The sequence below is a fragment of the Aotus nancymaae genome, unplaced genomic scaffold, assembly GCF_030222135.1.
Source record: "Aotus nancymaae isolate 86718 unplaced genomic scaffold, 86718_ANA_hifiasm-v0.15.2.pri h1tg000011l, whole genome shotgun sequence".
In the NCBI taxonomy this organism is placed as follows: domain Eukaryota; kingdom Metazoa; phylum Chordata; class Mammalia; order Primates; family Aotidae; genus Aotus; species Aotus nancymaae.
Window position 1 is genome coordinate 77,279,798 of NW_026988422.1, and position 14,929 is coordinate 77,294,726.

The 14,929-nt window shown below is 53.8% G+C and overlaps 1 protein-coding gene across 1 annotated transcript in view; it reads left to right on the forward strand.

Annotated features, from left to right (window-relative positions):
- The first annotated feature begins 2,834 nt into the window (after window positions 1–2,834).
- CCDC197 (coiled-coil domain containing 197) overlaps window positions 2,835–14,929 on the forward strand; it is a 79,961-nt gene continuing 67,866 nt past the window's right edge. Inside the window, 7 exon segments of the mRNA XM_064374531.1 lie at window positions 2,835–2,875; window positions 5,432–5,528; window positions 7,680–8,064; window positions 9,054–9,170; window positions 10,801–10,979; window positions 12,795–12,932; window positions 14,678–14,794. Coding sequence (XP_064230601.1) covers window positions 2,835–2,875; window positions 5,432–5,528; window positions 7,680–8,064; window positions 9,054–9,170; window positions 10,801–10,979; window positions 12,795–12,932; window positions 14,678–14,794 — 1,074 coding nt within the window.

Here is a 14,929-nt window from a genome sequence, read left to right on the forward strand (position 1 = left end):
GTGGCTCCACATCTGTCCATCTGTGTCTGGACTCTTGAACCCTTTTGGGCCTGGAATGCCCTCTCCCTTGGGCCGTGTAGGCCCTGAGAGTGGCTGGCATGGGGTTGGTGTGGGCGCTGGGCCAGCCCTGGTTCCGGCTTCCCTCCACTCTCTGGAGGTGGGCAGCCCCAGGGCCTCACCTGTGAGGCAGGAGTCAGGACTGCAGCAGCTTCCTCCTGGGCAGGAGGGCAGGAGTGAGGCTTAAAAGAGTTAACACTCCAGCCAGTCCAAGACAGGGCTGCAGGAGGTGAGTGCCCAACAAGTGGAACTATTTTATTTTTATCCTCAAGGCATAAATTAAATGCCATGAGCCCTGCTAAGAGCCAGCAGCAGTGTCAGCTCCTGGAATGTATACCTCCTACCCACAGGAGGTGCAGCCTCAGGGAGGAGGGAGGGGAGGGAAGTGGAAAGGAGGGAGTGGGGGAGGGGAGGGGCTAGGGAGAAACAGTAGGAGGGTGGGGGCTTCTGGAAGGAGGAGTGGGAGGAGGGGTGGGGCCAGAGAGGAGGGAATGGAAGGAGGGGATGGGAGGAGGGGATGGGAGGAGGGGGTGGGAAGAGGGCATGGGAGAGGGCATGGGAGAGGGCATGGGAGAGGGGATGGGAGAGGGGATGGAAGAGGGGATGGGAGAGGGGATGAAAGGAGGGGGTGAGAGGAAGGGATGGGAGGAGGGGGTGAGAGAGGAAATGGGAGGAGAGGATGGGAGGAGGAAATGGGAGAGGGAATAGGAGAGGGGGTGGGAGGAGGGGGTAGGAAGAAGTTATGGGAGAGGGGATGGGAAGAGGGGATGGGAGGAGGGAATGGGAGAGGGGATGGGAGGATGGGATGGGAGGAGGGGATGGGTAGAGGGGATGGGAGGAGGGGTTGGAAGGAGGAATGGGAGGAGGGGGTGGGAAAGGGAATGGGAGACAGCAATAGCAGAGCCTTAAAGCAAGCACTTCTGAGTGCGAGACCCTGTGTGCCTGCAGCTCCATGAGATCTTGATACAAAAAGATTGTGTAAACTGCAATGCTTGGGGTCCATGGGAGAGATGGTGAGAGAGGGCAGGAGAGTCTGAATAAGCACAAGGGTAAATAGCGTCTACCTTATGTATCAGGCCCCATCCTTCTGCCAGAGTTACTGAGAGGCTTGACAGCTGCTGCAGACCCTAGGGAGTCAGGTAGACTATCCTCAAAACGGCCAACCATCCCCTTGACGTTGGCTGAGGCCCAGACATCCAGCTCCCAGGTCAGAGGCACTGCAGCCCCAGGACCCAGGATACTCACAGTCTATGAAAATCGCAGGCTGCTCTGTGATGCACAGTGACATCCAGCACTGGGAAGCCCGTTGAGGCCAGAGCGCACCGCTTGCCTCAGCTGGCCAGTCCCGTACCTCTCCCTGGGGCAGATGCTGCTCAGAGTGTAGTGCTCCTATACACGCAGGAGCCATCAGTGGCCCTGGCATGCTCAGTGGGGCACGTGGGTGGCCCTTCTCCTCCACACCCTCCCTAGGAAGCGGTCAGGATTTCTTCCAGATACAATTATTCTCCTGGCTTTGGGATACTTAGAATTAAAAGAGGTCAAATAATAGCCTTGAAACTCACATTGACCTTGTTTCTCATGCCCACCTGCGCCCCTAGGGCCCCCCTAGATCAAAACCCAAATTCTTAGTGGGTCTCGTAGGTCTTGGAGGGTCTTTCCTGGACCAGCCCCGATGTGCTGTAGGCGCTGGGAGGCTCCACTGGCTTCTCTTCTTTGGGTCCCATTAGGCCGAAGTCAAGGTCTGGCCTGTTATCTGGAGGCCCTGGGGAAGACTCTACATTCAAACTTACTCAGGTGGTCGGCAGCGCTCAGTTCCTTGCAGCCACAGGCCTGAGGTCCCCGTTTCCTTGCTGACTGCCACTGGGGACCTGTTCTTGGCTCCAGTCTTTGCCCCATGACCCCTGCCATGTCAGCAATGTGAACCTTTGTTCTCTGTTCCCACTGAATCCCTCTCACCCATCCAATCTCAGACTTCCTCTTCTACCAGCCCCAGAGAAAACGCTCTGCTTTGAAAGGGCTTGTGTAATCAGTTAGACCCAGGGGCAATCTTCCGATTTCAAGGTCAATCGATTGGTAATCAACATCTGCAAAATCCCCATTGCCATGAAAGGTGACGGGATCACAGGTGTGACTGCTCACCACATTACAGCCCCAGGGACTCAGGGGAATCCCGGCACCATCTTAGATCTGTTTCTTTCCTAGACTATCTTGGGTCTGCTTCTTTCTCGGCTTTTTTCTCTCTCCTGGTCTTCCTCCTTCCTCATTTGGGCTCTTACTTGGTCTCCTTAGCCACATTCTCTACCACCATGAACATTTTTAAGAACATCAGAAATCCATAAAAATGATAAGAAAGAGGGCTGGTCCAGGCCACCCAGGGAGCTGGAAGCCACCCCAGCCGGGAGTGGACCCAGCCATTCTCAGTTCCCTCCTCTGGGCAGCTTGTTTTCCAGGAGCTGGGGACCTCTCCTTCCGAGCTCAGTGGATGCAATGATTGCCCAGGGTCAGGTAGTCCCATGGGAGATTTGGGGAAGCTCTGAGCCACCCCCTTGTGGACCGTGAGGGGGCAGCTCTGACAGATGGGGGTGCAGGTTGGGGTGGGTGAGCCAGAGCAGGCCCTTTCTCCAGCTTGGCTGGAGAGCATTCAGGAGAGGCCTGGCCTTTGGGGCAGAAAAAGGCCACAGATGCCAGATCTGAGGGTGGAGCTGCACCAGGCATGATAGCAGCGACAACAGTGATGTCTTTTGAGTGCTTTCTTTGTGCTAGATGCTGAGTGCCTCATGTATACCAGCAAAGTTCATCTCCACAGCAACCCCAGAAGGTGAGTGTTATTGCTAATCCCATTTCATGGAGGAAGAAACTGAGGCTCAGTGAGGGTAAGGGACTTGCCCAAGGCCAGACAGCTCATGCCTGATGAGAGCCGAGAAATGTCTGACCTGCCTTTAGTGTTCCTTTCATGCTGAAACACGACTCTATCAACTTCATGCCAACATTAAGAAAGAGGTTTTAATAGCAAGAGACTTTCCGTGTGGGAAGTTGTTGAACCAGGACTGAGGGAGGGGACACTGGAAGAGACTTACTTGGATCCCACGCAAGAAAGGGCAGGGGTTTTAGTGGCCACAGGGACCCAGAGGTGGATGAAGAGGCTACCTTCGGAGGGGATGAGCTGCCCATCACTGAATGTATGCAAATGAAGAGGCTATTCTCATTTACTGAGGTCCTGGTATGACAGACACTGTGCTGAGTGCCTTACCTATGTCATCATTAGGCTCTCACAGCCCCATCACATAGGCACTGTTGTCCCCTACTTACAGATAAGGAAACAGAGGCTCAAAGAGACTGAATGATTCATCATGGTCACACAGGTGGTTGGCACGAGAGTCGTGACTCAGACCCAAAGCTGTGCATCTCCAATGCTCCATTTGTATGCACACATCTATTGAGCACCTGCTGTGTGTCCAGCACTATTCTTCTAGACACTGAAACTTCAGCAGGGACAATTCGGTCCCAGTCCTTGTCCTCATGGAGATCACATTCCAGTGGGGAGGGAAAAAATCTGCAGTAAGGAGTGCTAAAATAGAGCCACACAGGGGTGAGGGCATCAAGGGTAAGCTGGGGTCAGGGGACCTGAGATGGTCAGGGAAGGCCACTCTGAGGAGGTGGGTTCTGAGCTGGGATCTGGAAGGCCAGAGGGAGAGAGTACTGTGAAGAGCTTGGAGACTCGCGCTCCAGGCCGAGGGAACCACAGGTTCAAAGGCCCTGCGGCCGGGAAGCAGAACAAAAAAGCCATTGTGAGAGGAATGGGCGAGCGGGGAGCCAGAGCATTTGGAGCCACATCAGCCAGGATGTGAATTTCTCTGTCATTTTTTAAAGCAGTGATGTGCTGCAGCGAGCTCACACCAGCTCATAAGAACCACGGTTAAGTCTTCAGGCATTGAAGCAGGTCGTTAAATTGCTAGTAGCTTGAAATTAGCCATGGCGGGAGGATTGACAGAAATTGAAGAATGCCACAAATCTTGGTTTCTCTCCCTGAATTTTCACCATTGACCTGAATATCACTGGTTTTGGAAGGGAAATGGGGAGATGTGGTTTTCTTTTTAAGACGAGCTCTCTCTGGCTGCCAGGTGGAGAGTGGCCTGCAGGGGACAGGAGCAGGGAGAGCAGCAGGGGAGGCTGGTGCTTACTCCAGATGGGACCAGTGTGGCCAGTGAAGAGAACTGTAGAGATTCCAGAGATTTTGGAGGCAAAGTCAACAGCCTTGCTGGGCCATCCTGCACCACAAGGTTCATAGCAAGAGATGACAAGGTGGCACGGAGGTGCATGACTTGAACCCAGGCCTGCAGGGTCCCTAAACTCATTCTGTGCCCCACACCTCAGTGATTCTTCCTCTGGGACAAGAGAAAACAGTTGATGCTCTGGCTGCTCCTCCACCCTGGCTCCCTCTGGCCAGAGCAGCCCCTTTTCACACCTTTTCTTGGGAAGGTGTCTCCTCTGAGCTATTCCCAGGAGTTGAGGGGTGGCAGGATGTCAGTTTCATAGACACTGGAAAGCCCAGCCCTCCACTGTGGCCCCTGGGACCATGGCCAGATCCTCCATCCTCCCCCACAGAAAGGTCCTGTCTTGGGAGAACTGAGCTGGAGATCACCTCACAGTGTCCTAGGACCTGCCTGGGTGACTCTCAGCTCTGGGACCTGGAGCCTTTCCTGGTGCAGAGCAAGAATGAGGGCAGGGGCACAAGGAAGTGGGCACTGGGCCAGGCTGGGGGCCTCAGAGGAGGCGGGGCCCCAGTACAGCTTCCTGGGCCCGGGATGCCCTGGGTTTGCCCCTTCTTGTGCCAGAAATGGAGGGAGGCGACAGAGGGAGCCCACTGAGATTCTGTCTCAGTGAGTGAGGGAGGAGCCGAGTCATGCCATGTGTTAGCAAAATCCTGGCAGAATCAACAGGCCAAGTTTGTCTTCTTTGCACCATCTCACCCCTTCCCACCAGAGCCACCTTTGCAGCCAACCCCAGCAAACCTCTGTCGAAGCTTCTGCACTTTTGTGTTATGGGATCAGGTCATTGTGATCCTCTGGAGGGAGAGAGAAGAGACGGGCAGAAAACAAAATTAACATCCATGGAATCCCTATGATGTGCTGGCTCTGGGCTGCTTGCTTTCCCAAAGAATCAGAACAGATACTCTCTTAAAGAGTTCTGATAGTTGAAAAGTTTCCCCTTTTCTCTACCCTTAAGACATAAAATGTTCATTCATATCCTTCTAGACTTTCTCCTATGCACATATGGGTTAATTCTACAAAAAGGAGAAGATGCTAAGTGCTCTATGTGGATTCTCTCATGTAATCCCTAGGTGCTGCTATATTACCCACACTTTGCCTTTCAGGAAATTGAAGCTCAGAGGGGTCAGTGCTTTTCCTGAGGCCACACAGCTGGTAGCCCTGCCTGGCCCCACACCCACGGCCCCACTCTGCATCCTGAGCGTCAGTGGCTGAGGAAGGGCTGAGCTTGGCCCTGTTTGGGGGCATTTGGGGCTGCAGACCAGATGGGGTGAATCTGCAGAAGGCCTGATCAGGCCCTTCCTTCCGTTGTGCCTGGCGACCCAAGCCTGGGGGCAGATTCCAGCCCCAGGAGTCCTTGTTATGGTTTTTGAAAACGGGGGTTCTACTGCCATTGAATTGCAGGTTTGTCCTTGAAGCAGACTCCCAGCTCCCAAGATTCCCAGCTGTCTGTAACAGACAGCGTTGCCTCGGATTTCTCTTGCCCAAGACCCAGTGGGTAGAGGCTACTCTGGGAGGCGGGAGGCCTGGGCCCATCACCACTCGCAACCTTGGCAGCTGCTGTCTCTCTGCCTTGGTCATTTCTTCTTAAGTTCCTTTCACCTCCATGTAAGTGCTTGAGTCCTCCTCTAATTAGGGAAGGGTGGGGTCTGCTGGTTGGATGAGGCTGGGGAAGGGGGAGGAAGAAGAGAAGGAACCAGGGCGGTGAAGTCTGAGGCAGGCCTGTGGGTTTGGAAGGAGCAGGATGGAGAATAACTAGGTCTGGAATCCCTGGTCCTGGGTCCAAATCCCAGCGTGGGACGTATGCGGCTGCGCAGGGTCTGTACCCACATGAGTCCACATTCGGCTTTATCTTCTGCTATTGCATCTTGAAATTCTTAATAACTTTCGTACAAGGAGCCCAGCGTTTTCATTTTGTACTGAGCCCCACAAACTGTGTAGCCAGCCCTGTTACTTTGTGTTAACTGTGTACTCGGGCAAGTTACTTCGTCCCATAGACTCAGCTTTCTCGTCTGAAAAGAGGAGCCATGCTACCACCACCTCAGAGGACTGTTCTGAAAATGAGACAAGAGACTCCTGGTAAAGAGCCAGGCAGTGGCAAGTCCGTGATAGGACTCTGTCCCTGGCACTGGTGACAGTCGCTCTTTAGGGGCCTGGGTGGGAAAAACGTCTCCCGAGGAGCCGCAGCCTCTCCCAGCCTTGCCTGTGAGCTCTCTCGGCACTTATGGGACACTTCAGGCCAAAAATGGAAATTGTCACTGGAAAGCAAATAGTGCCACCATCTCCACCCCAAACCTACCTTCCCTCTCTTACCTATGGCTATAAGGAGTCAAGTGGTTTACAGCCTTGAACTTCCAGGAAGTAAAGTCCTGGAATTTTTGAGCATGGGAAGGGATGAGAAGCATCTGCTTCTGGCCAGGGGAGGGCCTGTGGTCTGCCTGGCCCAGATGAAGGTCCCATACCCAGAAGTGCTAACGAACTCTTCCCCAAGAACAGCCTCCCGTTCCATATCACAGCCTGTGGGACCCCCTATCAATCAGTTTCAAGGTCCTAACAACTCAGCCTCCCAGATGGTTCTGGATCTTGGCTTCCTGGATTAATATCTAAACTTTTTCTAACAGTGAGACTTTGAGCAAATTACTTAACCTCTCTGGGCCTCAGTTTTGCCCTCCGTGAAATAACAGCTTTGACGTCGTGGGTGTGTCATGAAGATGAAATGACCCCCTGCATGGAAGATGAAATGACCCTCCGGCATGGACTCACAAACATAAGTCCTTCCCGCTGCCAGGCCACCCGCCTCACCCCCACTCTGAGCCAGAGAGCATGCCCAGAAATGCTCTGCCCATGTCTGAGTGGGCAGAGATGATGATGAAGCTGCCTCCTCCCTAAGCAGGCTGCTTTCTGAACCAGCTCCAGCTCTGACCCTATGACTCCCTCCAGAGTTTGTCAGAAGCCAGCACTTGTTGAAAGTTCCCAGGCCTCTAGGTGGCTGGGAACTAAAGACTTGGGGTGATGGGGCTGTGCCAGTTATAGGGCTGAAAGGAAAACAAGGTCCCTGCAGAATGGCACCTTTAACCTCTCCAGAGCTGGGGATGCAGCCCAAAGACCTTGGGCTGTGGATTTAATGAGCCATGGGTCCTCATCCAGTACTGGCGGCTGACCTCCAGCTGGTCACAGCCCCTCTCTGAGCCTCTGTTTCCTTTTCTGTGAGGTAGGGATGTAAGCCCTGGCTTCTGAGGATCCGAAGAGGAAGCTGCAGCTGTAACTGTCCCATTTCAGTCTGTCTTCCTCCTGCCTGGCTCACGTCGCTCCTGCCCTCCTACGTGGCTTGGGGTGGTCATGGGCACAGACTAGAGAGCTGGCCCAAGCAATCCTAGTGACAAAGAAGGGGCCCTTCAAGTGCTGTGGCAGGAACTCCACCAGCTCCAGGCTAAGTACACGTTGTCCCAGCCCCAGCCCCAGCCCCAGCCCCAGTGCCTCCCCAGTGGGCTAAGTGGCTGGACTGAGCAAACATGCCCTGAGGAGACCAGGACAGGGGTGGATGAGGAGGGCAGTGTGGCCTGGAAGCAAATGGATGGGCAGGGGCTGGGCCACAGCTGTGGTGGGAGAGAGAGGTGTGGCTACTGCCCTTTAGCCTCAGATCTTGGGCCAGACCTGTGCCCTCTGCAGGCTGAGCCTCTACATCAGGAAGGAGGACCGTGGGTGACCATCGGCCGACCTGTTGACTCGGCCCCCCTAAGTCAGTCTACGAGGTTGCCGCCTTGACTCTCAGACGGGACCCTGGGTCCTCATCCCACGGGGATGGGAGGTAGGAGAGATGACATTTCAGGCTGCCCACAGAAGCCTGAATTAGATGCAAAAGAATATGTCTATGCAAAGTTTTATGAAGAAAAGGGCCAACTCTTCCAACAAATTCGAAGAGCTTCCTGATCCCAATTGGGTTTAGCGCTGTCATGGCTCACGGGGTGCCACGTGGTTTCTGTGGGAAGGGGATGATGCTGTCCTACACTTTTCAGAACCATATGGATGAGGCGGGGAGGCCAGAGAGGCAGAGTGGCTTCCCCTGGGCCAGTCAGAGACCCCCGGCACAGCCCCTGCTGCACAATCAGAGAATGGGTCGGGAGCTCAGCCAGCTGGCCAGGCCAAGCCCGCTCTGGTCTCTGCCCTTAACTGCTGACCTTGGCTGGGTCCAGAGCAAGTGACCTGCGGGAGACTTGCTTAGGGATTCCTGGAAGAGTCATGTATGGCCAGGCATGGCCATGTACGGACGGCACACGGCCATCTCCCCTCTGGGGGTTGGTGGGGGCCTCGCCTCTGATGGAGTGCTCCCAAGGCACTGGGCGCCCCACGCATGACCCTGGCCAGCAACTCACATCACCCCTGCTGTAATGGCACCCCAGGCACAGAGAGGTGAAGCACCTGGCCCCCACGTCACCAGCTGGGAGGGGCTGGACTATCTCCCGAGATGGGAGGCACCTGCACAGCCTCCAGGGGAGGCTCGGCCTTCACTCTCCCCCGGCGCCTTCTTTGCTGCCTGGGAGATGCTTCCATGGGCATTTATTTGAACTGTTTATGGCTCAGTTTGCTCAGCAGTGAAATGAAGGTGGAGAGACTCCTAAGTCCATGGCCAGCTGATAACACGATACGTGGCCGGCCCAGTGCGGGTTCAAGCAGGAGATCACAGAGGGTGTCCGGGTTCGTTCGTGGGGGTCCTGTGATACCTGGGAGCCTCCAGCCCATGTTCCTGCATCTGGCTCTACATGCAGAAGAAGCTCAAGAGAGAGGTCGAGAAGCACAAGCTTTTTGAAGACTATCTGATTAAGGTCCTTGAGAAAATCCCCGAGGGCATGTACACAGCTTCCTCGGAAAGCCCCTTCCCTCCGCAGCTGCCTCCTGACTGCAGGACTGCGATGCGGCATGTGGCCGGCGTGTGGCCTCATGGAGCCCCGAGCTACTCATCTATGGAATGGGAATCCACAAAGGTCAACCCCACGGTGGGGAAGAAGGGCACAGGCAGCCGAGTCACACTGCTTGGTCCCAACCCCGGCTCCACTGTCACTGACAGTGTGGCCTCCAGCAAGTCCTCCAGGCCTTGACTTTCTTATCTGTACAATGGGAACAGCAATTGTATGTGAACGAGAGGAGGCTGTCCTTTACAAGCATAGCACAGGACCCAGCATTTAGCCAGTACTTGATCAGCGCTGGCCATTATTGTTATTATTTTGCTTGTCTTTACTTTTGTGTTTTTGTTTCGCTGTAACTATTATTAACTAAGAGTATAAGGACATCTGAGATGAGTTTTTGTGTGTTGTTTTATGAGTACTGGAAACTCATTAGAAAAGGGAAGGGAAGGCCAGGAGCAGTGGCTCACACCTGTAATCCCAGCACTTTGGGACGCCAAGGTGGGCGGATCACTTGAGGACAGGAGCTCCAGACTAGCCTGACCAACATAGAGAAAACCCATCTCTACTAAAAATACGAAATTAGCTGGTTGTGGTGGCACGTGTCTGTAATCCCAGCTACTCAGGAGGTTGAGGCAGGAGAATCACTCGAAGCTAGGAGGCGGAGGTTGCGGTGAGTTGTGGTGAGCCAAGATCGTGCCATTGCACTCCAGCCTGGGCAACAACAGCGAAACTCTCTCTCAAAAAAAAAAAAAAAAAAAAGAGAAAAGGGAAGGGGAGTCAGACATCTTTATTGTTATTATTATTTCAACATCATCAATAATAATCAAATAATTATTACCATTTACTAAACATGTGTGCTATGCTAAGCTTTTTAGTAAATCTTTTTTACCCCTCCTATGAGCTTTGCAGTTTTGTGTTACTCAGGCTCAGAGAGGTTAAGGAACTTGCCCAGGTCGCCCGGTCAGGACGTGGTGGTGCTGGGCTCTTCTCTGGTTCATCTGACTTCATAGCCACTGTACTAAGTAAGTGCTAGAATGAGAGGAGCTAAAGAAACTCCAAAAACTCTGCCCTGGAGGTCGGGGAAGGCTTCATGGAGGAGGTGACCACTCATGGGGAAGCATGGGTTGTGGCAGCCCCAGCACCCAGCGAGGCTTGTGGTTTGGGACCTTCCTAATTCAGCAGTTCTGCTCTGTTCAACCCATCCAAAATGCAGAACCACCAGGACTTGGCATTTGCTCTCTAAGGACAGGAACAATTCCTGTCCACTTCTCAGGCTCCCCCAAACAGCAAAGACTCCTTGAGGCCTCGTGGGTGGTCTCGATCCAGAGTCCATGTCTCAGTCTCTGGCTGAACTTTCCAAGGTTGAGGAGTCCCTTGAAGTGGTGGGGGCAGGGGGGTGGTGGCGGGGTTGATGGCAAGCCCGGAGAGCTTCGGGACCATCCTACTGTGGTCAGGCTGGCATGGACTGTCCGGCACCTCTCAACTTGGCCGCCCCAGCCAGAATTCCTGGTCAGCTTGTTGGCATGGCAGTGTAGGGGTGCCCACCCATCCCTATGGTGCTGTTTCTGCAGGCTGCATGGGATGGGAGGAGCCAGAGTTGGGGTTGGTGGAGGCTATGGTGAAGCATTATGGAAAGCTTATTGCAGCCAGTGAGGACATGCAGATGCGCCTCGACGCCTTCTCCCAGATGAGCCAGGCCGTCCACCAGAGCCTGGAGTCTCTAGAGGAGGACCACAGGGCTCTTGTGCCTGTAACAGCTGCTGTTCCATTCCCTGTGGCCCAGGGAGCTGGGAGCGTGGGGCCCCCTTTCTTGTGCACCCCTGGGGAAGACCTGGAGGGAGCAGTGGCACAATGCTGAGGGGCCCTAGGTGGGGTGTGGCTCCTGAGCGGCCTTCGGTATCCCCTTCCTCTCCCCTCTGCTGCCTGAGGCTCAGCTTGTGCCTAAAAGTTGTTCTGCATGGTAGAAAAGCCATGCGTCCTGGATGCAGACAGACTTGGGTTCAGCTCCCAGCTCAGCCACCAACTAGCTGTGTGACTAGTTTGTACCCTCTCTAAGCCTCAGTTTCTGCATCTGTCAAATGGGGGCAACACACCCTAGCTTCTAGGGTCCTTGCAAGGCACCACACACAAACTGCCTCGAAGTCAGTGCCAGAGACATCATTTCCCTCCCCTTCCTTCGTGGTGATCTCATAATAAATAGGACTTCCACTGGGAGGGGTGGGCCTCCAGGTGGAAGAGCCTGCTCTGACGAAGGTGTGACATCATGAAGATTCCTGCAGCCACTGGGACTGGGGACTTGGGGATCCCAGAGGAAGGATGACCTGCTGGTTGGTGCACTGCAAAGGGCTGCTGCTTGGTGTTTGGAGAGAGCACCTGCCCCCTAGTGGCAGCGCTGCAAGCCTGCACCACTTTGTACCGTTTTTTTTGGAGAATGGGATTCATCCATGGGCTGGGCACTGCAGGAAGAACTTCATGTGCTTTATCTCACTTAAATCTCACACCAGCACCTCCAGGTAGGTGCTGCTATTCCCAGGGATGGGACTAGGGAAAGGCAAGTCCAGCCATGCTATTCCTCCCATTTTCAAGGGGAGGAAAGTAAGCCTCAGAGAAGCAGGGCCACATACAACGGGGTATGTCCTGTTTTCTTTTCTTTTTATTTCCTTTTTTTTTTTGAGACAGGGTTTCACTCTGTCACCCAAGCTGGAGTGCAGTGGCATGATCTCAGCTCACTGTAGCTTCCATCTTCCAGCCTCAAGCGATTCTCCTGCCTCTGCCTCCAGAGTAGCTGGGATTACAGGTGTGCACGACCACACTTGGCCTGTTCTGTATCTTTCAAATTCCTATCCCACAGAGCCCGGCTAGGGACATGTATTAGTTCCTTCTCATGCTGCTAATAAAGAAATACCTCAGACTGGCCAATTTATAAAGAAAAAGAGGGCCGGGCATGGTGGCTCACACCTGTTATCTCAGCAGTTTGGGAGGCTGAGGCAGGCGGATCACTTGAGGTCAGGAGTTTAAGACCAGCCTGGCCAACATGGTGAAATGCTGTCTCTACTAAAAATACAAAAATTAGCCAGGCCTGGTGGTGCATGCCTATAATCACATCTAATTGGGAGGTTGAGGCAGGAGAATCACTTGAACCCGGGAGGCAGAGGTCTCAGTGAGCCAAGATCATGCCACTGCATTCCAGCCCGGGCAAAAAGAGTGAGATTCTGTCTCCAAAAAATAAAAATAAAATAAAAAATAAAGAAAAAGGTTTAATGGACTCACAGTTCCACACGGTGGAAGGTGGAGGAGGAGCAGAGGCACATCTTACACAGTGGCAGGCAAGAGAGCGTGTGTAGCGGAACTCCCTTTATAAAACCATCAGGAACTAGGGCTCAGGTAAACTCCAGCAGCCTGGACATGCCCTTTTCTGCATCTCTCGTGCCTTGAATGGCCGCAGCCACCCAGAAGTATTCCTTCTTCCTATCCTGTCATTGCACAGACCACCCTGGGGACTCAGACCAGGACGCATGCCCTGGAGGGTCTGTTGTGCCAAGATGATCCATTCCCTCTGTCCCAGAGCCTCAAGATCCGGCTGTGTCAGCTGCAGAAGAAGTGTCACCGCAAGCAGGAGCAGTGGTGGCAGCTGAAGCATGGCATCACCTACCAGAAAGACACTGACTCTGACATACACACACACACCAGCAGCAGCTATAACGTGAGTCCAGTCTTTCAGCCCCGGGGGCGGGGCTAGGGGCAGAGTAGGGGAGGCTGATAGCTTCCATCTGTGTGTGTTGGGAGTGATAATAACAATGGCATTTAAGTCAGTGGTCATTATCACTCCCAACACACAAAGACACATATACACACAGACACACACACACAGAGCCAGACACATAGACACACACACAAACACACACATAGCCAGACACACACACACAGACACATACACAGCCAAACACATAGATAAACAGACACATAGACACACACAGACACAATCAGACACATAGACACACACAGACACAACCAGACACATAGATACACAGACACAACCAAACATAAAGACAGACAGACACGGTCAGACAAATACACACAAATGCACAGAGACAGACATAGTCAGACACACACAGACACACACGCAAACACAGACACAGCCAGACACATACACACACACAGGCATGCAAACACATACACAGACACACACACACAGGCACACACAGAGACATACATAGAGACACAGAGACACACACAGATAGACCCATACCACTTCTTCTTGGTGACAGCTTGCTTTTGAGGGGCCTCTCTTGGAGGGGTCAGATGTTGCTTTACAGGTGGGAAAACTGAGGTCACAGATATTTCAGGACCGAGCTCTACCAAGAGCCGGGATCCACCGGCCCAGTCCCAGAGCTTGGTGTTGTGCCGAGCACTTGGTCTTTGTATAATGTTTGTGGTTAATAATAAAACAATGGCATTTAAGTGAGCGGTTATTATGCACTGTCTTCGGTAACCCTGGTGTCTCTCTGATCATTCCAGGCAGTGCTTAGCACAGAGCTTGACCTGGAGTAGATGCTCCTAAATATTGGTGAATTTTACCCACATTTATTTTAAAATGAGAAAAATGAGGCTCAGAAAGAACAAGTCGTGGCCAAAGTCTGTGGCCACGAATTCCAGGAATTCGGGAATTCTGCTCCCGCACTGCCCATTACTGACCTTAGTGTGTGGGACTGTGGTCACCCCTGGACCCCAGTTCCTCACCATAAATGGAGGCAGCGGTCTGTGTTCTTCTGGCCTCAGGGACTGCGGGAGGACACTTGGACCTGGCTGGGGCACGGGGCTGCGCTGGGCACACCCTGCACAGGATGAGGTCGTGGGGTGGTTGTGAGACCTGCTCAGGCCCAGACTGATGGTCCTTGAGGGATTGAGTTTGGAAGACAGAGGGCTGGGGGCTGTCAGCTGCTGACCTCCAGCCAAGCCAAGGGGCTTAGGGAGCTGGGTGGGTCACAGTCTACAGAGGCCCTTCTAGGTCTTTCTCTCTAAGATGCTGTAGAAGACAAGGACCCTGGAGGTCTGAAGCCCAGGGCACCACTCCATGCCCCTTCCCAGTCCTCTACTTCTAACCAGGCATGGACCCCAGATGCCTCAGGAGGCCCTTCTGAAAGGAGTTAGTCCAACCTCCCTCTTTGCAGGGGAGGACGCTCAGGCTCCGAGGTGGGGAGGAACTCAACCAAGACCCCCAGGAGAGGAATACAGGCCAGGATGAGGATGCTCCCAGCGTCCCAGGCTCCGAGGTGGGGAGGAACTCAACCAAGACCCCCAGGAGAGGAATACAGGCCAGGATGAGAAGGACGCTCCCAGCGTCCCAGCTCTGTCAGGACACTTCGCTGGCCGGAGTGAGCCAGGGGCAGGTGCAGGGGATGCTGGGAGAGAGCCTGAGCCACCGCCTCCTCTTTCTCTTTCCTGCAGGATCAGCTGCTCAGCTACATGCAAATGACCATCAACAACATGGCCCAGCAGTGCTGCCCCTCTGCCCACGGCATGCCCAAGAGCATGAGTCTCTTCTCCAAGCTCCATCTGATTAAGGTAAGGATAGACGGATGGCCTCGAGGCTCCTGACTGCCCCAGGCAGACCTCCAACTTGAGCCAGTCCTGCTCCTTAGCTCAGGCTGCATTTGTGTTTAGCCTCCCATCAGCCCTTTCCATAACTACATAGGTGTC